We start from the raw sequence: 26,956 nt of genomic DNA on the forward strand, positions 1-26,956 counted from the left end.
GTGTTCTGGATTTTTGAATTTGTAGCATTAAACAAAGAATAACATGTCAAGGGATCACTGTAAAATTAAATTTGGAAAATAAGGTGAAGACATCCTTTTTATATAGTTGATATAAACATTTATTATACCCGTCTGCTTGACCACTTCCTTCCAGACACGCCTTAATCATACCAGCTGGGGAACATTCTGGATCAGACTCTGTTTTCTACAATGTATGTTAAATATTTGTCAACAAGATAATTTGGCATTGTAACTTAGATATATTAACTTTACCGTATCATGGTTGAAATGGATAGGACAAACAAAAATTCATTCATCAAATCTGCTGTTTGAAAACAACTATTGCTTTAGACGATTTCTTTGAATTTACAAGAATAGAATAGTCAAAATTTATATGTAAAATTTGAAATATTCAAAACAATTAATGTTATTTTAATTAACTTTTGTTCTTGCATATTTTTTTAGTGTTTAACATGCTTTTTGCACACACAAAAAACATACTAAGGAGAAAAAAATGCATATTAAACAGGGGTATAAATTTCTTTGATGATACCTGTTCGTTTCTTGTGACAACTTCAACAAGATTTTTAGCAAATATGTCAACAGGTTGTATAATTTCTTCTGGTAAGCCACCAAAATTTCTAAGAATACAATGTTTTAGCTGCAGCCATGTTGGTTTCTGTCTTGTCCTAGATACAAACCCATACAACATCTTCAGCAAACTGAAATTCAAGAAGCAATAAAGTTACTTCTAAAATGTTTCTTTTGATAAAATTAAAAGCCTTTTCAATTTCTATAAATTTGTAAATTCTTCATTATGGAGAAATTCTATTTGAAGAGCAAAATAGAGGGAAAAATAAATGTCTTCCCATGTACTATTTCTATAAACTCTGGCATTATTGCAAATACGAAATTATATAAATAGAAAGTGTCTGAATATTTCTAACCAAAACTCTATATTAAGGTTGTAATGTGATATAGCAATATTTTGTTTTAAATAAACTGTTGAAACCGAGATGTGTCGGGCTTGTCATCAGAAAATTCGAAAAAAAGACAATATGATGGACATCGATCAATATTGCTTTTCAATTGAAAGTCCCTGGACAATGACAAAGTGAGCAATGCCTTAAAGTAGTTGTTAAACTGATGTGCACTTTAAAAGAAAATATCACTACTATATCACAAGCAGTTCCCATCAAACTGAATTTCACTAAGCAGAAAACTTAACATTGAAAATTGATCATTAACTTAAAGTCGCTTCATCTTGACCTAGGGGCAGGCCCTCATAATTATCAATAAACTGATATGTATTGATTCTAAGTGATGCAAAATATCACAATAAGTTCTGATAAAACTGACTCAAGCAGAAAACCTAAGAATTATTGTAACATCGTCCCCCATAGCCTATACATGTGATGTACTGTGAAACTCAGATCAGGAGATTGAGAAATTTTGGTTAGGAGATTAGGACTAAGATCAGGATTTTTTTTTATTAACATTGTCTTTTACAGACGATTGCATTGAGTGTGTAGCTAAATGTAATATCTTTGGTTAGCATGCTTGCTAGCTGAATCATGAAGTCATTATTAGGTTAGGTAAACTACCCTCATGTAAGAGTAGACTAGTCCCGACAGATAACCAATATTTCTGTCTGTAGAACTAGTCTACTTCGAAAGCAGGGTAGTGTACCTAACCTAATAATGATTTCACTGTTCAGCTAGCAAGCAAGCTAACCAAAGATATTACATTTAGCTACACACTTAATGCAATCAGCTGTAAAAGAAAATTTCTAAATCAAACGGTTACATTTCAACAAAATTCAAATAAACTGTTGACTCAGAGTTATGTCAGGCCTGTGAGCAGAAAATTTGAAAAAAAAGACAATATGATGGACAGATGATGGATCATATGTATTTTTTTATTATAAGTTTTATACCTGTAGAAGTCTCTCAAACCAAAGAATTCTCTCATCTCTTTAGAAGCTTGGTCAAACAACATGGTATAAGATACAGCTAATGGTTCTATCATTGGCTTTATAATCTGCTTCACTTTTTTGTCTGTTGAACAAATTTTTCTGAAATGAAATAAAAACATTTTCCTTAAATCCATCCTATCACATGTCAGTACTTTTCTAAATTAATTTTCTTTATGCTTAAATAGCAATTTAAAAGTTCAACATTTGTTATTGTAGTTTCCACTACTTTTATTAAAATCCTTCTGAAGTACCTTATGCTTTTTAGTTTTAACATATTTATTTATAGTGGATTGGGAAACGAAGTAATTACAACTTATACTAATCCCTTTCCAATTAAAACATTTATATAGCACAATAAATCTAAGTTATACATAACATGAGTGACCGAAATACAAGATGTGTGCACTTGTTAATTAGGTTGTAGTGACAGAACTTTACTAGATCTGTTGGTTTTTTTTTAATTTTAATTTTAAAAGTTATATTACCCATTTTAAGAACAATATCAAATGTATGATTGAAACCTACCGTGCACTACTGAGAAGCTCCTCTTTGTCTGGAATATCCCTTTGTACCAGTATACCTCTGTTCATCTTAGCTGGATCTAATGCCCAGTTTGATATTCCAATGAATCCAACCTATAAATACAGTAACTCTCAGTTTGCATGAAAAATTAAAAAAATAAATTAAAAAGAGGTTATGTAAACTAACCAAAGATTTCAAGTAGAACGAGGGAGTTAAGCTTCAAGTTTGAATCTGCCACATTCAGTATTCCCCTGTTAAATAGCATCCAGAAGTCTAATGTCTGGTTTTATCATTATTTTTTTGTTGCTTTTTATTTCCTATTTTGCACAGCATGATATTCTTATTTGTATACAAATAATTAAAAAGTTTGAGTTTTGATACATACCTTTTTGTATGGTTCTGGTTCTTCATCATCACAGCATCCATCTTCTAACAATGGATGGAGAGTCTACAATGAAAAATCAACAATTCATATCTGACTTTTATATATACTTTAAAATTAACAGAAGCAATATAACAAGTCACAAAGTAAAATGAGTATAAAAATTAAAATTCTAATATGACTACCTTTTATCGTCAACCAGTATAATCACAGTATATCTACTTTTAGCTCAAGCCCATTAATACACAAAACTGGCTGTTCTGCCTTACGCCCAACTTAATATTACTACTTGTAATCTCCATTTTCAACATCAAAACCCACAGTTAGCATATACTAAGATTCAGATACAATATAGTTATCTCTATTCTAAAGCAAAATAAACAAATCAGTCCATTTCAATGAAACAAGGTGACCTCATATGTAAGCCTACGGAAACAAAGAATCAAATGTAAACAACGGGCGTTTAAAGCTGCTAATGTATGCCTCAGAACCCAATAAAATTAGATTAGAAGAAAATATAAAGGTACAAAATGTGCTTTTAATTTTTTTATCATGAACCAGATAATATTACTTATATTATCATATGGGGGAGGGTGAAACGGAACAGCCTAAACAGTATTGTGTGTACAGGGCTTTCATGGTTAACAAACATACAGAATTTTTCCCATTAGAATGGAAATAATTCATGGCACTCGTAGATTTGTTTTCATATTTCACCATGGGTTCGGCATTTATATTCGTATTTTACCCTGACCGTTAGAGATGGGTAAAATAATTGAATATAAATGCCCAACCCATGGCGAAATGAAAACAAATCCAAGGCTGCCATGAATTATTTCTTAAATACTAAATGTCCAGTGCATTATCCATTAGGCAGCAAATCAATGACACACAAGATTATCAAAGAAAACTAAATATTTACTTTCAAAGGCATTCTAGGTGAATCTTCAGCTAGACCAATTTCATCAAGTACCACTACCGATACAAATCCTTTTAAATTCTTTTCCTGATATGCAGCACATTCTCTGAAAATTTTAACAATTCCATCAGGTGTGGATAAAGGACTACACTGAAAGGATACCATCTTAACCTGTGAGGAAAAAAAGATGTATGCGATAATGTAGAAGTAATAATTGATATTCAAGTCAAAAACTCATATACGGTCAGTGAAATCACAAAATTTCCTTCTTCAAATGTAAGAGCTATTACCCTGAGTCAAATGACTCAAATGATTTGTCATTTGACTGTAATTTTGAATTTTACTAAACTGAGTACTTTTTATACTACAGCTGGAACAATCATTTAGTTTCTGTTTGATAAAAATTATCTCTGAGTATTGATGTATTTGGAATAGACATATACCATTATCACCATAACCCTGTAATGTAAGTGTTTAGGACAATTACAATTTTCTGGCATAGAGAGAATATTGTATGCAAAGTTCGTCTTCATGACAAGTTTTTTTAATAAATTGTGTCTTTTAGTGTGTAATTTAGGATAAATGTAATTTTAGCCACATGTATTAATATCCCAGGGTTAGCTAGCTTGAGACAACCCCTCACTCATGCACAGCCTCGCAGAGATAGTGACCACATGGCATTGTGGTCAGCTTTCATAAGCATGCAAGCAAATTTTTTCTTAAGCTCCTAAATTATGGCTAGTACAAGAGAAAAAAGAGATAATGCTGGTGATATACTCAAAGACATAATTGACAGTTTGAAGCCGAAAGCAACAAAACAAAAAGAAACACACGACAACAACGAAGATAGCGACAGTGAAAGTGATGGGGAATTTGTGGAGTCCTTTGAAAAGTTAACTGAGGATAATGACAATGAGGAAATTAATGCCTTAGAAAACGAACTTAAACCTTTGAAAACCGAGAAAAGAAAAGTGGAGTTAAAACGAAAAATTGAAGAGGAAAAGGACAATCTTAAAAATCTTCAACTACTGCCAACAGTTCAGCCGTCCGTTGCTGCGTTGGTTCAAAATTCTACAAAAGGTGAGAAAAATCATGAATTTTCTGACATTATTGCATGTAGCACAGAGAAATCAGGCAAAGCAATGCAGATTGCTGATTTTCTTTGGCCAGAGCCTATCCCTCAGTACCAAACCATAACACTTGCCGGGGATATGGAATTAGACCAAAATAGGGTAGGCAAAAAGAAAACCTTAGACAAAATTTCTATCGAAGAGTGGGGTTACGCTCACATTAGAATTTTACAGGAATTGCTAACTAGAGGCTCTCAAGAGCCTGTATCGCTCACCTGATTCTACTTGGGTTTTTGAAATCGTATAAAAAAATATAAAATTTGGCTAAAAGTGACAACACAACCTCATTTATAAGGAAAGGAACATGTTTAATTTCATTCAAAAGTCCCCCACTGGCGGCCATCTTGGATGACGGATCGGCTACAAAGTAACAACACTTGGTCAGCACCTCATAAGGAACATTCATGCCATGTTTGGTTTTATTCCATTCAGTGGTTTCTAAAAGAAGTCATTTGTATGCATTTCCCTTAGGGTCCTATGTTAAACTAAGTCCCCTGCTGGCGGCCATCTTGGATGATGGGTCGGCTACAAAGTAACAACACTTGGTCAGCACCTCATCAGGAACATTCATGCAATGTTTGGTTTTATTCCATTCAGTGGTTCTCTAAAAGAAGTCATTTGTATGCATTAATTTCCCATAGGGTCCTATGTTAAACTAAGTCCCCTGCTGACGGCAATCTTGGATAATGGATCGGCTACAAAGTAACAACACTTGGTCAGCACCACATTAGGAACATTCATGCCATGTTTGATTTCATTCCATTCAGTGGTTCTCTAAAAGAAGTCATTTGTATGCATTTCCAATAGGGTCCTATGTTAAACTAAGTCCCCCGCTGGCGGCCATTTTGAATGATGGATCGGCTACAAAGTAACAACACTTGGTCAGCACCCCATAAGGAACATTCATGCTATGTTTGGTTTTTTTCCATTCAGTGGTTCTCTAAAAGAATTCATTGGTATGCATTTCCCATAGGGTCCTATGTTAAACTAAGTCCCCTGCTGGCGGCCATCTTTGATGATGGATCGGCTACAAAGTAACAACACTTGGTCAGCACCACATAAGGAACATTCATGCCATGTTTGGTTTCATTCCATTCAGTGGTTCACTAGAAGAAGTCATTTGTATGCATTTCCAATAGGGTCCTATGTTAAACTAAGTCCCCGCTGGTGGCCATCTTGGATCATGGATCGGCTACAAAGTAACAACACTTGGTCAGCACTCCATAAGAAACATTCATGCCATGTTTGATTTCATTCCATTCAGTGGTTCTCTAAAAGAAGTCATTTGTATGCATTTCCCATAGGGTCCTATGTTAAACTAAGTCCCCGGCTGGCGGCCATCTTGGATGATGGATCAGCTACAAAGTAACAACACTTGGTCAGCACCACATAAGGAACATTCATGCCATGTTTGGTTTCATTCCATTCAGTGGTTCACTAGAAGAAGTGATTTGTATGCATTTCCCATAGGGTCCTATGTTAAACTAAGTTCCCCGCTGGCGGCCTTCTTGGATAATGGATCAGCTACAAAGTAACAACACTTGGTCAGCACTCCATAAGGAACATTCATGCCATGTTTGGTTTTATTCCATTCAGTGGTTCTCTAAAAGAAGTCATTTGTATGCATTTCCCATAGGCTCCTATGTTAAACTAAGTCCCTGGCTGGGGGCCATCTTGGATGATGGATCAGCAACAAAGTAACAACACTTGGTCAGCACCTCATAAGGAACATTCATGCCATGTTTGGTTTCGTTCCATTCAGTTGTTCTCTAAAAGAAGTCATTTGTATGCATTTCCCATAGGGTCCTATGTTAAACTAAGTCCCCCGCTGGCGGCCATCTTGGATGATGGATCGGCTACAAAGTAACAACACTTGGTCAGCACTCCATAAGGAACATTCATGCTATGTTTGGTTTTATTCCATTCAGTGGTTCTCTAAAAGAAGTCATTTGTATGCATTTCCCATAGGGTCCTATGTTAAACTAAGTCCCCTGCTGGCGGCCATCTTTGATGATGGATCGGCTACAAAGTAACAACACTTGGTCAGCACCACATAAGGAACATTCATGCCATGTTTGGTTTCATTCCATTCAGTGGTTCACTAGAAGAAGTCATTTGTATGCATTTCCAATAGGGTCCTATGTTAAACTAAGTCCCCGCTGGTGGCCATCTTGGATAATGGATCGGCTACAAAGTAACAACACTTGGTCAGCACTCCATAAGAAACATTCATGCTATGTTTGGTTTCATTCCATTTAGTGGTTCTCTAGAAGAAGTCATTTGTATGCATTTCCCATAGGGTCCTATGTTAAACTAAGTCCCCCGCTGGCGGCCATCTTGGATGATGGATCGGCTACAAAGTAACAACACTTGGTCAGCACCCCATAAGGATAATTCATGCTATGTTTGGTTTTATTCCATTCAGTGGTTCTCTAAAAGAAGTCATTTGTATGCATTTCCCATAGGGTCCTATGTTAAACTAAGTCCCCGGCTGGCGGCCATCTTGGATGATGGATCGGCTACAAAGTAACAACACTTGGTCAGCACCTCATAAGGAACATTCATGCCATGTTTGGTTTCATTCCATTCAATGGTTCTCTAAAAGAAGTCATTTGTATGCATTTCCCATAGTGTCCTATGTTAAACTAAGTCCCCCGCTGGCGGCCATCTTGGATGATGGATCGGCTACAAAGTAACAACACTTGGTCAGCACCTCATAAGGAACATTCATGCCATGTTTGGTTCCATTCCATTCAGTGGTTCTCTAGAAGAAGTTCAAAATGTAAATTGTTAACGACGACGACGCCGGACGACGCCGGACGACGACGACGACGGACGACGGACGCCAAGTGGTGAGAAAAGCTCACTTGGCCCTTCGGGCCAGGTGAGCTAAAAAAGAATACCGCGTTAAATGTTAATACATATCTTAACTATACAGCTGACATATTCCGTCTCGCCTCAAAATATGTTTGGTACTCTGTCCTGCTCTATGACAAAGAGTACAGAGACATGCAGGCAGAGGAAAAATTTACATGGGGGACGTATCGTCAGGATTTAAGAGATTTCCAACTTGTGTCCAAACATGAAAATCCAACAACAAGAGCCATGAACGATGCCACAAAACCGCATGGAAAACAATCTGCTAATAACTATCGTCGGCGAGGCCCCTTTTTACCTGACGGGCGAGAAATCTGCAGGAACTTTAATAATAACTCTTGTTAAGATTGTCAAATGATGCACCATTGTGCCATTTGTATGTCAAGCAGTCATTCTGCTATCTCAGGTCACGGACACAGCAGTGCCACTCATATTGATAAAATCGCAAAAAACCCGTATGCGCCTCAGAATTAGGATTAACCCATGCAGCAAAAAACTTAAACTGTTTACGTTTTGAGGCGTGGAACCAATTGCTGAATGCTTCTGTTGACGACAGAGATTTTATTTTAAACGGTGTAAAAGATGGTTTTAAGCTTAGTGTTGTTTATGGTCCGCATCTGCTTGTAGATAGGGAAAATTACTCGTCAGCTTTCCGTTTTCATTGTGCTGTTGAAAAACAAATTAAACTAGAAATTGAACTTGGGAATTATGTAGTTACTAAAACTAAACCGATTATAATCAGCTCAATAGGTGCAATAGAAAAATCAAATGGCGATGTGCGTATCATTCATGATGCTAGCCTACCGATAGGCATTTCTCTTAATTCATACACTACGGATACTAGTTGTTCTTACATGGATTTACGACATGCATTGAAGATAATCAAACGTAATGATTATCTCGAGAAAATTGATTTAAAGAGTGCTTATAGATCTGTAAAGTGTCATGATTCTTATTATCCCTTGACAGGCCTCCAGTGGACGTTTAATTGGGACGGTTCTCCAACATATATGTATGATGCTAATCTTCCGTTTGGTCACGCGAGAAGCCCTAAAAAATTTTCAGCAATTAAGTGCTTCTGTCTGTGAAATCATGAAATGTACATATAATATTACTTTCATTGCGTATTTAGATGATTTTTTAGTGATTGAAGATAGTTTCATAAGTGTCAAACAGGAATTCGTTTTCTAATCACTACTTTACGTAGATTAGGTTTCAACATCAGCTGGAATAAAATTGAGGGTCTGTCTCAAAGTTTAACATTTTTAGGGATTGTCATAAACACATGTTCTCTGTCTCTCGCTATGCCTGATAAGAAACGACGAGAATTCCATGATGTCATTTTACCTTTTCAAAACCGCAAATGAGCCAGTGTGAAACAACTGCAATCTGTGTTTGGCAAACTAAATTGGGCTTGTCAGATGATAAAGGGAGGTAGAACTTTTTTAAGGCGATTAATTGATAACCTATCAAATGTAAATACAACGAATAGGAATGCAAAAATACTTTTATCTACAGATTTCTTTTCTGATATTGCATGGTGGGTTAATTTTATGAATGTGTTCAATGGAACAGTAACTTTTTTAGATTCTAAACCAGTTACTTGCTTGCAAACTGATGCTTGTTTACATGGTGGTGCTGGATATTATGAAGGTGATTTTTTTATGTGAATTGGGACACAGATTTACCGAATTTTAAGAATTACCACATGAATATTAAAGAAACTATGGCTATTGTGTTGTCCGCGATGAGATGGGGACATTTGTGGACTAATAAACGTGTTGTCGTTTCTACAGACAACATGACTACAAAATGCATCATTTACAAAGGTAGTTCTAGAAACAAAGCTTTAATGACTCAGTTGAGGGAACTTTTCTGGTTGTCGGCTACACACAATTTCGACATCAGAGCAAAATTTATCAGTGGTGGTAATAATGTTATTGCTGACGCCGCGTGAAGAATTCATGAACCAGGACAATTATCTAGGCTTTATGATAAACTTGTGAGCCACTTATTTTATATACTGTTTACAACTATCGAGCTACTAAATCACATATCTTTTGACTTTTTTAATTCCAGATGGAGAAACAATGGAAACACAAATGTTTGAGAACAGTGTGGTTCGCTTGAAAAGCAAGGGGTGAGCTAGTTCAACTTCAGGAACTTACCGTACCCATCTCAAGACTTATCTCGAATTCTGTGAAAATTATGACCTAAAACCAGTGCCATGCACAACCAAAACTGTAGAACTTTACATTGCGTTTCTTGTAGATGTGAAAAACTTTGCGTTTAGCTCGATACGATCGTATTTGAACATTATTTCTGTGCTGCATAAATCGCATGACAAACCAGACCCTATTGCAAGCTGTTGGAATGTCCGGCATTTACTAACTGGTGTCAAACGGGAACTTGGTACCAGTCAAAATTGTAAGGCACCTGTGTCGCCAGAACTGTTGTTAAGATTTAAGTCAATTTTAAATCTTGAATGTCATAATAATATTGTTTTTTGGGCTGCTTGCCTTACAGGTTTTTATGGTTTTTTGTGACCAAACAATTTTTTAGTCAAAGGTCTTTTTGATCTGGAAATCAATTTGCGAAGGGTAGATGTGCTGCCTTGTAGCTGGGGTATGCTTGTAACGCTCAAAGTAATTAAGACGCTGCAGTTTCGTTCTAAGCCTATTGAGGTAATTCTCCCTTTGTTACACGGTCACCAGCTTTGTCCGTATGCAGCCTTATCCCGCGTGCTTGCCTTACCTGGAGATCCCTTAGATCTGTTATTTAGGTTGTCTGACAAAAGTTGTTTGCCTTATACTGTTTTTCTCCATACCTTCGTTTTTTGTTGCAACACCTTGGCTGTAATCCTCAAAATTATGGGGGACACTCTTTTCATAGGGGTGCTGCCACTTGGGCAGGATCTGTAGGTCTTTCGGACAGTGACATTAAATTGCTAGGTTATTGGTCAAGTGATTGTTTTTTACGCTATATTGATTCTGATAGAGACCAGAGTCTCAAAGCCATGACGTCTTTCTGTTCTTTATTACCTTCTTTTTAACAAACTACCCCTTCTTGTTTGGGTTTGGGGTTATATTTTTTATTATGTCATATATCATGTACAAGGGGGGTGTTAGGCTTGGGGTTACCAAGCTAATAAAATTGCCATTATATTATTTGTTGTTATCTTAGACAGCCTTGTCTCACATCTGCTTGTCAATTAACTAGTGAGATAAAGTGTAATTTATCCTAAATGTAATTTTAGCCACGTGTATTAATATCCCAGGGTTAGCTAGCTTGAGATGAGCCCTCACTCATGCACAGCCTTGCAGAGATAGTGACCACATGGCATTGTGATCAGCTTTCGTAAGCAAGCAAGCACATTTTTTCTTAAGTCCCTTTCACCCTCCCAGTAGCATTACTAAGGGTGTTGTGGTATTTTGCTTCGTTACTTTTGAACATGTTTGAATATTTTTTTGTAGTTGAGTATTTGTAATACTTATTGTTTTATTGTATGGGGTTATATTTTTTATTATGTCATATATCATGTACAAGGGGGGTGTTAGGCTTGGGGTTACCAAGCTTATAAAATTGCCATTATATTATTTGTTGTTATCTTAGACAGCCTTGTCTCACATCTGCTTGTCAATTGACTAGTGAGGTAAAGTTTAGCAATATATATTCATTTGTAAAAGAATAATAATTACAGAAAATATATGTTCCATCTGTTTTAGAACTAGTAGATTTCAATTTTATTCATAAGTTTTGAATTTAAGTTTAAATATTATAATAAGCTTGATTATCACTCATCTTTTAAGAAAACAACTGTAGACTAATAAAACATTCACCTTTTTAAAATTCCTGAATAAATCATTAAGTGCTGCATTTCCAAGCATAGCATCAGCCACTATAGTTTTTGCCAGAGATTTGGAACTGCCAGGTTTACCAACAAGAAATAATGGGATTCTTAGTTCTATACAGACAATCATCATAAACACATTTTCTTTCAAAGCTTTGTTCTTAGCAATATTAGCTGCTAGGTCAACATTGTCTATGAACACTGTCTGACATCTATAAAGAAAACAAAAGCATGCATCAGTTTATTAGTTTAGACCCCTCTTTTTTGTGTTGAAATGATAATACCAAACTCTTTCCCAAATCAAACTTATATATAGACTCAAAAGTTTTTCTTATGCCTAATTTTAGTTCCTAGTTCTGATCTTTCGTTAAAAACGAAAAGAACAAAAATGCAGAATACTGAACGCTTAGGAAAATTCAACATTAGTTAAAATAAATTCCCAACAAAATCTACTCATACTCAAAAAGTATTTATATATCTCTTAAATGCAGGGCATGACCCTTCAAAAAGTCTATCACTCAGTAAACAAAAAATTGACTACAGATATGAAATTGGAATTCCCAGTCCAAATTCAAAATATAAAAAAAATGCACTTCAATTCTAATAACATGGTATGTGTGGAAAGGGGAAAGAATTTAGTCCTGAATTAAGCAACAATCAAGTGAAAATCTGAATAAAGCAACGAGTCAATTGAAAATTGAAATGATGTGATTTATCCATGCAACAATTTATAAACTATTTTATGCACTCACAGTAAAATATCTTCTTCGATTTGATCAGCTCCTCCTGGCAGAGATAGTGGAGCTTTGAAATGTTTTGCAACTGTTTCTCTGTATTCTCTCCTTTTCTTCAAACAAGCATGGTAACAAACTCCCAATGCAAGAACTAGTGATCTTGTTACATCTCTTGTTAAATCATCTTCCTACAACATGAATAGTGTCAGTGAGATACTGTTTTAAGCAGAGTTTCCAATCTTATTTTAACAAAGATTACAGGACACATTATTAATTCTTATGGTTGATATTACAATTTATTACAATGTTTCATCATATCTATAAGAAACATTCAAATAAACATGGCATTCTAACATCGCATCACTATTTCGCTTTGTAATCTAAGCTGTGTTCTGATTAGCACAAAATATGTTCGACACAAAAAAATTACACACAAACAAAACATCATATATTTACCCTTATTTATTATGAAAATGTAGTGTACATAATTCATGGTGGAAATGTTACAGTCAAACATTCCCAAGACATTTTTGTATGTTTACACCAATAAAAATAGTGTCTTTGTCCTTTCAGAAAAAAAAGAATTCCCTCTATCATAGTCTATGTACATAAACATGTGTAGGAATTATAATTGACCATATTTATCCAAAGCATAAAGCAAATGTATTCAACATATTATAACATACACAAATTAAAGGATTATCTTTAAAAACAATAGTGATTACTAATTTAACTAAGACTTACATCATGTGTTACTTCAGTTAATTGGTTACCACTTAATTCTCTAAAATCTCTCTGTCTATTCTTGTTATGCTGAAGTTGTATAAAAAGTACACTATCCCTATCCTGAGCTTGATAGAAGAACCAGCTCATCACTTGAAGAACTCTTTCTACATCTCTCAAACTTACAAAACTACACTCATCCTGCACAACAGAAAATAAAATAAATAAATTGCTTCGCTGAGCACAGCTGGATAAGACAGCAGATGTCCAACCCTGAAAAGCTAAGGCCAAAATGGACACAATATTCACACTTGCTACAGGTCTGAATTTGGATTGTAACTAAATCTTTGACATACAATAGCTTTCTGACACAGACTAACTGTAGTCAAAGAACTTCAAATTGGTTATATGATTTGAATTTATATTCAATTTTTTGCTTTTGTGCAATACACTATGCTGTTGCAAATTGAAAACCCTTGTTTCACCCTTTTTTTTACCCTAATTACTAAATGGTTTGAGCCATAACCCCCCAAAGTCAATTCTAATTATCTAATTGTAGTATGGAAACTTGTGGGATAATTTCAGAGGGATCCATAATCTTTAACACAAGTTATTGTCTGGAAACTACAAAAATACTTATTTGGGCCCCTTTTTTGGCCCCCAATTCCTAAATAGTTGGGACCATAACCCCCAAAATCAATCCTAACCTGCCTTTAGAGGTTATAAACCTTGTATTAAAATTTTATTGATTTCTATTCACTTATACTTAAGTTATTATCTGGAAACTATCTGTCTTCAGATGCTGACGACGACAATGTGATACCAATATATGACCAAATTTTTTTAATTTTTGCAGTTGTATAAAAAGCCCAATAAGTGCATTAATGTCAAAATTTGGTTTTCTTTTAAAATATCAACAAAGCTTGAAATAACTTCTTATCTTGTCAATTCTGATTCTGAAGTATTGTTTTTTTTTAATTTTCTCATATTTGCAGAATGAAATAACATGATGAATTATGTACAATAAAACATAGAGTAGCAAGATTCTAACAGCAATAAAATTACAGATACCAAAAAAATGGATAAAAATATCAACATGATTTGTTCAATATGGCACTGCAGCTTTATAAAAGATGATTAAAATAAAATCTAAGAGGATCTAAAAGAGCCTGTTTTGCTAATGTTCAGGTCTATGTGCATCTTTTATGAAAAAACATCTATGTGACTAACTATTCAAGTATGATTGCAATCTGATATTATAATTATGTATTTGTGTTAGCATATGGAAATGAAAATGACCTGCAAACTGACTGAAAGACGATCTGATGGGCTTGCATATAGGTAAAAAACTTTTATTTCATACAAACCTTTTGGTTCCTCATAAATTCTTGTGAAACTGTCAAAATCTTACTGACAACAGAATCCAGACGTGGTAATGCTGGCAAATGTCTATTATTTATCTGAAAATGATTTACCAGCATACACTCAAATGTAGAATGTCAAAATCATATACTACACATTTACATTTATAATCAAATCAACTTTATTATTATAATTTGAGCTTTACAAAGATTTCGGTGAAGTCATTATTATTTATTGGATACACAATTTCGTGGATTTTGTTAGTACAGGTAAACAATGAAATTAAATGTTCCACAAATAACACATTTTCTATAGCTTGTATATGCAGACTCCACATTATTTATGTATGTGCATGTCCCAAGTCAGGAGCCTGTAATTTAGTGGTTGTCATTTGTTTATGTGTTATATATTTGTTTTTCGTTCATTTTTTTATATAAATAAGGCGGTTAGTTTTCTCGTTTGAATTGTTTTACATTGCCATATCGGGGCCTTTCATAGCTGACTATGTGGTATGGGCTTTGCTCATTGTTGAAGGCCGTACGGTGACCTATAGTTGTTAATGTCTGTGTCATTTTGGTCTCTTGTGGACAGTTGTCTCATTGGCAATCATACCACATCTTCTTTTTTATATTCGGCAAAACCATGAAATCAAATATCCTCGAGCATGTAGGTTTTCCTTAATCTATGAAAAATAATGAATCCACCATATTGTTTTAAGAATATTCATCTCTTAATCTTATATTGGAAATTTGATGGCATTGTAAATTCATTATAAATGATGAAATACATATGAAAATAATCAAATGGTAAACATACATATCTAAGGACCATCTGTCTGATGTACAACTCTTCTACTTCAGTGTCTAACTGTCCAAAGTCCCATACAAGGGGTAACATACTCTGTGGTAATGGCTGGACTCTGTATACTAAGTTCCTCATTGGAACATGACCTTGTTAATGGAATAAAAGTGAATATGCTGACTGTATGTGTGGCACATTGCCCTTTATTGCGAAATGATTGGTTTAATACAGTATTTATAACATCAGGTCCTCCAACCTTCATCTGACCGATGATTTTATTTAAATGATTGTTATTAATTTAACTATATCATGTCAGTAATTTATAAAAATTTTGATGATAGAGTATATTTTTCATTGTCAATAATACAAAATGTATCTTAAAATTGATTTACAAAGTAATCTTGCATTAAAGTTCACAGAACTTGACTGGAGGAATTTTATATTCAAAATATTGTTTTAGTAAATATTTTTAAACCCCTGCTAAACAGAGCAGGTTATAAAAGTAGAAGTTAAAAAGGAGTAAGGGCAATAAGGCCCTTCTTTGGCTCAAAAATTACTGTAAAGGAGTAGGGGCGATACCCCTGCGAAATGATTATGAATAGTTCATGAATGTTCATGGATGATTCATGAATGATTCATGATCATAATTCATGAATTGTTCATAAAAGATTCATGAACAGTTAATGAACTAGACATGAACTACAAATGGACAAGCACGTTCATGAACCAGTGAATAATGAACTATTCATGAACAGAAAGTGTTCATGAACTCTTTGGTTCATTAAAGTTCATGAACAAAAATAGTTCTTGAACTTTTATTATTCATGAATTGTTCATGATTTTATAGTTCATGAACACGCTTGTCCATTTGTAGTTCATGTCCTGTTCATGTATAGTTCATGAATTTTTTTATGAATGATTCATGAATTTGTTCATGAACCATACCAGTCCATGAATCATTCATGAACACATGAACTACTGTGTTTATGAACTGTTCATTAGTAATTTAATTCATGAACATTGTCTGTCCACTTGTAGTTCATGAACTGTTCATCTAAAGTTCATGAAATAATTTAAAAGGATTTTTTTGAATTTTCATTTTTTGTGTTATTATCATAAGTAAACTTCTCTTCCTGTCTGTAATTAAAATTGCTGTATCAGGACTTCCAACTAGAAATGCTAAATAACATCTTGGTGCAGTTGTTCTGCTTGAAATTCTTCACAGTTGAACAGATCTTTTAATCAATAAATGCATCTGAGTTTCCCCCTGCAAAATCAAAAATCACTCCACAAAGAATCAAAAGTCCTTGATATTTGTTTTTATAAATAAGCACTCAAGATTAAACAGTTTCTAACAGGTATAATACAATGTAATAATTTAATTTAATAAATGTTGTTTTTATTAAAATATCAATAGAGTAAGATTAATAACATGAATATCACTTCAGCCTTTTCATGACATTTCAAATAATGTACCTACCCCCCTTTTTCCCCTTTTAATTTACCCACACACAATCATAAGAGTGGCTGAAGCATGAATTATTTTTACCTTGAAATACAATATATTATACAAATCTATCAGTTATTCCTGAATGGAAATCATTAAACTAACACTGTAAAATGTAAAGGCTACTTTCTGGTGTTTTATATTTATTTTAATTAATCAATAATTATTATAAAATGCTTCAACAAATAGTTATTCAGCAAAAAAATATAATCAAAATATATATAATTTACTTATCTGATAACAAATCTGCTTTGTTTTGACAGCTATATTACTTCACTCCTCATCAAACATCTTCATTTGTATTGTAAGCGTCAAAAACATCATTTTGCTGACGTCATTATGACGTTTTTCTATTCCCAGTCACTTGTAATCATTTGTCTACATTGTAATCTTTTGTCAAAGTCATTGAAGCGTTTTACAATAGGTAAACGTAATTCATTAATAATGATAATTATTGACACCAGTCTGCAATGTTTGGGAAAGAATGAATTGTCATTAATCTGTCCTTATTTTCCAAGTTCCTCTATGTGCCGTATGATGGTTAAGAAAGGCACATGTTTGAACTTTGAGAGACAATCAGAAATTACATCTTTAGAAGAAAGAAATTAAGTTTACCAAATTTGTCATGATTGTAAAAACGAAACATGAGAAACATCTCCAGCTCAAAGTAAGTTACAAAACTTCAAAGTTAGTCCCAAATTTTGTATGACTCTAAAAATGTAACACTCTTCTGGCATAGTATGAAAAAAAGAAAAAGGTGCTGAGCTAATATCTGTTGTTAAATGATTTTTTTTTAATGATTATTTTATTTTCTTTAATTTACCACAAAAAAGAGAGATATTTTATTTTTTCATATTTTATTTTTTTTCTCCAACTTTTTCTCTTTCTCCCAGCCTTCCTCTCCTTTCTCCTACCCCCTTTCTCCTTTCTCCTACACCCTTCCTCCCTGTCTCCCTTACCCCTGTCCTCCCCCTCATACATGTATTTACACTTTTGCTATTCAACTGAATTTTGTCTCAAAATGATCTCAAGATCTGTAAATGAATAAACTAGAGGTCATGCTAAAAGCACTTTAATTGTGATGTCATGATACAATGTAATGGATGTCAAATTTTATGAGAACTTGTATGACAGTCAAATTTATGAATTTTTTTATAAACTTTATGTATTCATTTATTCATTAAAGTTCATAAAATGTTCATGAACATGTGTTATGAACAATTTATGAACATTATGAACTGACTTACAGTTCATTAAAGTTCAGAAAATATTCATGAACTGCATTTTATGAACTATTCATGAACTAAATTCATGAACGAAACTTAATGAACTCATTATGAACAGTCATGCATTGTTCATGAACATTCATGAACAGTTCATGGTGGTTCATCAGTTCATGAATTTCATCTCGCAGGGGTAAGGCCCTTATTTGGTCCAAAAATTACTGCAAATTTAAAAGTTATTGTACATATTCTTAAATGACTGAAAACTTGACTGAGGAATAAGGTACTAAGAAAAACAAAACAAATTTGACATCAAACAAGTTACCATGGCAACAAATCATGACCCAATTTGCATATTTTGGTTAATTTCATGATTTTCCCTGTTTTTTTCATCAAATTTCAAGTATATTTTAGATTGAAAAAGTATGTGCGCACCTAAGAACCAACTTTATATTTGGTGAGATTATGCAAATAGTTATAATAAAGCTTCTGTTCAATTATTTTGTTGTTGTCGTCTGCGCAGGATGTTTCCACAGCGGAAATACAGATAGAAAACTGCATAAATTCTGTATTTTTCATCGTTTTTGTGAAAACAGTACATAGTGACGTCATCACATAAAAATCTTTATGTTTTTCATTTATATTTCTTGACCCTATGCATTTCTGAACATTATGTGCCAATTTGAAATGGTTATCAAACATTTTATTTTCTTGGGCCAAAACTAGGCCTTAATAACTCCTTTAAAAGTTATCACACATATTCTTAAATTACCAAAAACTTGACTATGGTACAAGGTATTCAGAAAAACAAAACAGTTTTAACATTAAACAAGTTACCATGGCAACAAATCATGACTTAAATTGCATATTTTGTAAAATTTCGTGATCTTCCCCGTTTTTCATCAAATTTTAAGTATATTTAAGATTGCAAAAGTATGTGCACACCCAAGAAACAACTTTAAATTTGGTGAGATTTTGTCAATAGTTATAATAAAGCTTCTGTTAAATTATTTTGTTGTTTCTTGGCTGCGTATGATGTTTCCACAACGGAAATACAGATTGAAAACTGCATAAATTTTGTATTTTTTATCGTTTTTGTGAAAACAGCACATACTATGACCTAATCGTGACATCATCACATAAAAATCTTCATGTTTTTCATTTGTATTTCTTGACCCTATGCATTTCTAAACATTATGTGCCAATATGAAAAAGTTATCAAACATTTTATTTTCTTGGGCCAAAACCAGGCCTTAATGCCCCAACTCCTTTAAGAAGAAAACATTTTTTAAGCATGATAATACACACAACTCATAAAAAAATTATCCTTTACTAGTTAAATCTTCAAGACTAAATAAAAACAAGTAAATTATTACCTAGCTTGTCTGTAGTCTTATCAGCATCAACATGATAACCAAGACCTGCTTGTTCCAATCTTTGAATGAGCTCCTTTGAATGTCTTGAAAATATAAATATAAAAAAAATAACTACCATTCTATATGATGTGACATCAAAAAAATTAGGCATCTGATAACTTTCAAAGTGGTTGTTTTTTTCATGCAGTTATTAATTTTATAAATTAGGATGCAAACATCAATAAAACAGCAATACACAAAAAAAATATCTAATCTAATCACAGTAAACACAATTCCATTCTTTCATATTTTGTTGGAAAAATAACCCAAAAAAAGGCATCTAAAAATATTAAAACTTTGAGTCATATTTTTCTCTACAACATTAAGTATAAAACTTGATATTTTTACTTTCTATATGGGTTACATGCTGCCACCAATTTCAATCTTTGATGTAACTCCATTTGTTTTCCACCTAAAGTTTTGTCACACATAATTTCCTTAATAACACCAATAGCTTCTGTGGTGTTTGCTTCGTCAAAAAATAACACAGTGTCCATATTTTTATGCTCTTGAGCATTCTTGGTAGCTAGTTCTTCTGCTTTGTGTACTTTTCTGATTATATCTGAGGCTTTAGTTCCTCCATGAACCTAAAATAGATGACATAGATGTTTGCTAAAATCATTTCAATGTGAAAGATGTCCAATTATTTGAAATATACACTTGAAATCTATTTTTCATCAGATATTATCAAGGAGGCAATTGAAAACTATAAATTACAATAAAGTTGTGCAAAAAGTCAACTGTTACTTTTAAAACTTGCATAACTAAATGTCACGAACTTAAAACAAATAATAACAGGAGCCTCAATGAAATCTTCAATTTCAAAACATTTTCTTTTGTGGAATATTTCTTAATATTTTACACTTGAGAAGTCAAAATTGTGTAATTCAAAATTTTATCTTTAGTAAGTAGTAAACACTTACTTTCATCAGAATCATGTTTTGGACTTTCACTCCTGGGGGTTGTTGTAGCAAGCACATAAACTTAATCAGACGAGTCTTTCCACATCCTGTCTCTCCCATAATTATTACTGGTATTCCACATCTGAAGTAATTTAAACCAACATGTAACTCAGTGAAATTTGCCTATTTAAACTTATGGTATACATTTTCTGACTGCATGATGTTCAGACTGTTATTAAGATAAAAAAAAATTAAAAAATTCAAGGTTTAATGAGTTGAAAACTTCAAAGGTGAGTAAAATTTCTATCTGAAATGATCTATGGGAACTACCTCAACCAAAAACTTTAACCTGAAGCAGAACAGACAAGCGGACTCATGGATGAACACATGAATGAACAGACCCACAGACCAGAAAACATAATGACCATAAAAGGGGCATAAAAAAGAATATATACCTGAATCTCATATAAATAGCAAGGATTTTCTTAACATTGTCTGTTGTCAACTCATAAGTTGGATCAGGATCATGAGCCAGGTCTATTCCCATCACATTGCAGAGTTTTAAGATCTTGTCATGCCTGTAAATGAATAAGATAATAGATTCAACTAAACTCCAAGGTTATTTCTATGGCAAACCAACTAAGTTAAAAACTCTACCAAAATCACCTGATCTCTGAAAAAGTTTTGAGGAGATTCTGTTGCTGTCTTTCAATAATTCTAACATTTATATGAAATGAATTCAACTATAACTTATGACTCATATATACTGTGGACTCAGTATTATTCGTTGGATACTAATATTTAGATCTTATTGTGCTGAATGAGCTTTCAATGGCAAGAACTGTATGCTGTCAATTGACGATTTCAACCATGTTGACATATTTTATGGAATAACTTACCAATATCCCTGAAAAAATCAACCTCAAGTACAAGCTCATTCAAAAAAGATTTAAAAATTTACTTGTTGGAACATTAAGAAGCTGTACATTTTTTATATGCATAATGATTTTCACACACTTACTCAAACTTATGATATTGTTGATGCCAATACTATATATGTCATATATGAATTTGTAACTTTTATCTGTTTTGAAAATGGTATATTTCATAACAATTTTTTATTTCATTATTCATGTATGTGTGTCTGTTTTATATTTTGTAATTGTTTGTTATATTTCGTTGTATTTCATGAGGGCCTCAGGGAAGATTAGCTTTACAGCTAACTGTGTAACCATCTTTAAATAAAGAATTATTATTATTATTATTATTTGCAGATTTGCTGAACATTTTTTGCTATCTACTGTTGCCTTCTATCTATCTTTATTTCTGTCAAAATTCATAAATGGGTAAAAATGGTTACAAAAAACTGCTTTTTACCCATATATACTATTTTTTGCAATAGCAGTCATGTTTGTTGCAGAAGTTTATCTGATGATATAACCTGAATTTGGGCTCAAGCACTTGGTATAGGGTGTTTTAATTATTCATGAAGTACATGGTAGTCGTTTTGTCTTGATATTTGGCTTGATACACCTAAATATCAAGTCTGGAAATAGTATTTAATGTATAGTCATGCAGTCTTGATATTTGGCTAATGAATCACCTAAATATCAAGTCTTGAAATAGTATTACATGGTAGTCATGCAGTCTTGACGTTTTAGCTTGTGATACATATACGCCATGGTTACCGTATCTATATACATAGAGTGCAAACATTCTGCCTCTCTTTAAGGTCCCTTTTGGACCGAAACCAGTCAAGGTATGAAACATCCCCAGGCGCTGTTAATTATGTGTATTGGCATATACTATATTTTTATGCTTTTACATTTCAAATATGAATTCATATTTCAATTAGTAATTATCTAGGCAAGATGATTGAATTAGTATTTGAAAATAACAATATCTTATCTATATTACTGTTAATTTAAAAATTATAGTGTGCATGTATTATATGAAATAATATGAAATTAAGAATGTACAAAAATGCGAGATAAACCTTACAATTTTTTTAATTTGTTAAAAAATTTTTTTTTTGGATAAATGAATATGAAGATGTAGCCAATTTACTAGGATGCAAGAATGGCAATGTGATATCATTGAAATTATAAGAAAATCTCTAAAATGCCTATGTTAAAGATAGTTTTTGGCTATTTAAGGAAGGACTGTAATATTTTTTCTGTCTATGAAGAAATAACATAAAAAATTTGGTGCACACTGAATAACGCGTGTAGCGGATTATTTAACCATGTGCACCAAATTTTTTATGTTATTTCGAATAGACAGAAAAAATATTAGTCATTTCTTATAATTTAATTCTAAATTCCATTTTAAACCGTAGAAAACCATGAAAAACGTTGATGACGTCACAGTCACATGACTAAATTATGTCTATGGCTCATAACAAAATGACGTCAGCCAATCAGAAGACGTGTAACATCCAAAATTAAATTATAATTGAATATTAAAAAGAGCTTGACTGTACAATATTTCATTCTGGTCTACATTGTGAAAAGGATATACAGTGCAACCTGTCTAATGTGACACACTAAAGGCCTAGAGAATTGTATCAGATTGTACATGGTGTCAGCATACTCAGGTTACACTTTTGAACAACACAAGTAATGAGTATGCACAACAATATGATAAGTTATAGGATGGATAACATTTATTATAACACATATACCACAATAGATATTTTACATAAAATTTCAGGATATAGTTAAATTTGTTCAATAAGATTATCAAGATTGTTTGAAGGTTCAGTGTACATAATAAACATTAACACCTTATAATTATTTATTTTAACAAATTGATCAGCAGATCAAAGGGTTGGATTAGACAGATTAATTAGGTATAACTAATAAAATCAGGACTTTAAAGCAGTTTCTGATTAAGAGAGTGACAGTTTTTTTTAACAAAGATATAAAACAAATTCAAAAGTAGTTTGTGTATCAATATCTGAATTCATAATTATTTGTGAACTTCTAACATGTAATTGTCTAAAAGATGCAATTTCATAAGATTTATTTTTCTTTGAAATTTGAAATCCAGGTTTCTTGCAATAGAAAATACCTTTCCTTTTTAAATCTTCACTAAAAAGCCTCTAAAGTTATACAAAGTTCTAAATAATGATATGTTATAGGATCAGGGGCGAAGCTAGGTATTCAGTCAACTGTAGGCACCAATCGGCAGGGGGTCTGGGGGCCGCTTAAGGAAAACGGTTTTCAGCGTTTTAGCTGCAAAATTTTATGTACAAAAATATTAAATTTACTGGTTATTTAATCATGATAATTATAATATACATGATGAAACGTTCGAAGAATTATGATTAATGTACCATAACATCTGACTGGTGAATTAAATAACGCAGTACAATCCGTAATATAAAAAAAAATATTTACAATATGCATTGCCCAGCGTAGATCAGGAGCTAGGTCCTGTAATAGTAATAACAATAACGGTACCAATTTTTCTGCACCAGATGCACATTTCGACAATACATGTCTCTTCAGTGATGCTCGAGGCCAAAATATTTAAAACCCAATCTTATATAAAAGATGAAAAGCTATAATCCAAAAGTTCTAAAAAGTATAGCAGACTACTGCCCTGGTGATACCCTCGGGGACTAACAGTCCACCAGCAGAGGCATCAACCCAGTGGTAGTTATAACAATAACGGTACCAATTTTTCTGCACCAGATGCACATGTAGACAATACATGTCTCTTCAGTGATGCTCGTGGCCAAAATATTTGAAATCCAAAGCTAATATAAAAGATGAAGAGCTATAATCCAAAAGTTCCAAAAAGTTCCAAAAAGTATAGCCAAATCTGTGAAAGGAATCAGAGCTTTGCATGAGGGAGATACATTCCTTTATTTATAATAATTTCTAACATTTTGTAACAGCAAATTTTAATAAAACAAAAAATCCGTATTTTCATGCCAGTACCGGAGTACTGGCTACTGGGCTGGGCTGTAATAGGTGTCGTCCAGGACAAAGGTCTGAAAATCTAAAAATGCCATGCATTGGAAAATGAGGGATTATTGGATAGGAGCAGAAATTTTGCCTTTCAGTAGACCAGCTACGAACTCCTCAAAGAGTTGCATTCTCTCTACAACTAGGCATCAGATTTAATGTCCCCATTCTGACCAGACGTGACTGCGTATTTGTACATCCTGCACAGCCAAACAAACGGATGACCAACATTGGCAAGTCGGGTGAAGACAAAGTGGAAAGCTAGTTAAAAACTAACAACTAATTAAAAAGCTCATGTGTCTAAGTTGAGGTTGATGATAGAAGTGAAATGATCTGAACCAAAGTTCTAGTTTATAGTTTCTATATAAGGTCAAATCGTAAAAACATTCAATTCTATAATATAATATTCCATTCACTAATGACGAGAGACTAGTGTACACATGACATTCGATAATTAAAGAGTTTTGACAACTTCACCGGCTTTTATCTACAGATAACGTTGTTTATTATTTTTAATAAAAATAACATATTTGTGAAAAAAAATATGTGTAGGCACGTGCCTAAAGTGCCTAATGGCAACTACGCCCCTGAGGATTATTACAATATCAAAGGCTTGAAGATAAATAACAACATCAGGAAGGTTGAGAAAAGGAAATTGTTAATTTTTAATTGAACTAAATGTTAATATTGTGAACTGTGTGATTGTGGGTTGAAGTAGCATGTGAGAATAAAAATTGGATAACATTTATGAACCATTACCTTATGTACAAGATATGACCTGAAAAGGGTTTCATTTCATTTAACAAGCTAAAGCAAATTTTATTTGTCAAATGATCATTGTAATTTAGTTTTCATCATCTATTATTTATTTACTGCATTAGATAGAGTAAACTCATTTAAAAGATCTAAGCTAGATAATTTATTTCATGTGTACCGTAACTTAAATTGGACAAGTTGACATTTTTGTTTTGCTTTGTTTGCTGGCTGAATATCCTTTCTAATCACTATGTCAAATGCTCCTTGTCAGAGGATGTGCGGAGACATTCAGATGCTCATTTTTTCTCCACTCAGGTCTGTAATGAATTTCTTATCTCATTGGCAACTTCACCACACCTCAGTTTTTATATACTATAAGATAAAATACATTGAAAACTCAAATGCAATATTTGAACACAAATCAAAGCACAATCAGGCATACCAACTTTACCGAATTTAATCAAGTACCAGTAGAAACAAAGAGCTATCAAATTACCTATTGAAAAATTCTTGTGCTACAGCAAATTAATTTAGTGATGCCTTCTACATTTTTTTCTCTATAATTTTGATACTAACCTTTGACAGTTCCAGTATATTTATGTATATACATTAATAATCTTACCTTGGGAGAGCATCAAAATTTTCTGTCAGGTTAACTTTGTTTCTGTTCAAAGCTACAAAAAGGTTTTTTTCCATGATGTTCTTCTCAAGAATTTCCTTTGTCTGTAGATCTATTAAATTTCTGGTCCCCTTTTCAATATTGAATCCAAGAAAGGTCATACTGTGGTGGTCAGGGTTGAAAAACAAGTATGGATGGGGACTGAAATATACAAAAACTAGATGTGTCAAAGCGACATGAATGGCCCGTCTCAAAAAGATGAAAAATCTGCAATTTCAATAACACATGTGGACACAAACATGATGGTAGTCTCACATGATGGTAGTCTCACATATCAATCAATTGTTTGCTCTGAGGGATACGATTGTCATTGTTTTCGTTGACACATGTATACATGTAGCTGAATAATATTATTTTCAAAACTAAATCAACTGCACATGCAAAATGTAATTCACGTAATCTGAATAGTTTAGTTACAAAATAGCCAATCCCGGATACAAGTGTATGAACAATGTACTGATTGTGTTTTATTTTTGTACTATCAATTCCAAGTTTACTTTAGACAGCAGTCACTGAGACTCAGAGTGAGATGAGGTATTTCACTTCGTATCTTATCACCTATTTTACTACGTTAATTCTAGGAGGAACCCCATTCCTAACTCTTTAAATATTAAATTTCCTTTGGGTCAGTGGGCATGACTCCTTTCCGTACACATTCCTCGGTTTAAATTTCGATCGTTTTGAATATAATACCACGTTTATTGACAGAACGAGTTAATTTTCTCGACTGGTTGTATCGTATTTATGTTGATTTAGAATTGATGGAAGTTACTTCCGGAAGGGAGACAAATCTAAACCATAATATGGAAGACTCCATTTCGACTAAAGGGGTGTCGTAGTTACACCTTTACGATGTGGACTACATTTATTTTAATTTAAATGATGCATATGATTTAAAATTATGCAACAACAATAACCCTCAATAGCAGACATACAAAGAAAGGATCCCATGAGTTTCAAATTAATCAATTGAGTGGGGAATCCAGAGCAACCATTCAATCTTATACCCCTTGAAGTCAAGAAAACTATACGCATGTGCATAATATTACCTAAACAAACCCTGGAGCAAGAACATATATTAAATGTTAATTAAACGACCTAGATGGTTCTCTATTTCTTTATGGAAGTACAATATCAAAACGGTGACGTTGAAGAAAAATTCCTCTTCATTTCTTATATGACAGATATAGATTTATCAGAATTCAGAGAACTCTCGCATTTTTAT

At 33.1% G+C, this 26,956-nt stretch overlaps 1 protein-coding gene across 1 annotated transcript in view; it reads right to left on the reverse strand.

Moving 5' to 3' along the window:
* LOC139515801 (E3 ubiquitin-protein ligase rnf213-alpha-like) overlaps positions 1 to 26,956 on the reverse strand; it is a 175,322-nt gene that overhangs the window by 77,819 nt on the left and 70,547 nt on the right. Inside the window, exons 33-48 of the mRNA XM_071305540.1 lie at positions 25,675 to 25,872; positions 20,778 to 20,900; positions 20,344 to 20,464; positions 19,769 to 20,007; positions 19,382 to 19,464; positions 15,291 to 15,424; positions 14,480 to 14,572; positions 13,134 to 13,313; positions 12,408 to 12,577; positions 11,645 to 11,867; positions 3,802 to 3,969; positions 2,883 to 2,945; positions 2,501 to 2,610; positions 1,937 to 2,074; positions 554 to 722; positions 129 to 205 (exon numbers count right to left, since the gene is read on the reverse strand). Of these exons, the coding sequence (XP_071161641.1) occupies positions 129 to 205; positions 554 to 722; positions 1,937 to 2,074; positions 2,501 to 2,610; positions 2,883 to 2,945; positions 3,802 to 3,969; positions 11,645 to 11,867; positions 12,408 to 12,577; positions 13,134 to 13,313; positions 14,480 to 14,572; positions 15,291 to 15,424; positions 19,382 to 19,464; positions 19,769 to 20,007; positions 20,344 to 20,464; positions 20,778 to 20,900; positions 25,675 to 25,872 (2,289 nt within the window). The remainder of the gene's footprint in view (positions 1 to 128; positions 206 to 553; positions 723 to 1,936; positions 2,075 to 2,500; positions 2,611 to 2,882; positions 2,946 to 3,801; positions 3,970 to 11,644; positions 11,868 to 12,407; positions 12,578 to 13,133; positions 13,314 to 14,479; positions 14,573 to 15,290; positions 15,425 to 19,381; positions 19,465 to 19,768; positions 20,008 to 20,343; positions 20,465 to 20,777; positions 20,901 to 25,674; positions 25,873 to 26,956) is intronic.

Source organism: Mytilus edulis, chromosome 1, assembly GCF_963676685.1.
Source record: "Mytilus edulis chromosome 1, xbMytEdul2.2, whole genome shotgun sequence".
Classification (NCBI taxonomy): domain Eukaryota; kingdom Metazoa; phylum Mollusca; class Bivalvia; order Mytilida; family Mytilidae; genus Mytilus; species Mytilus edulis.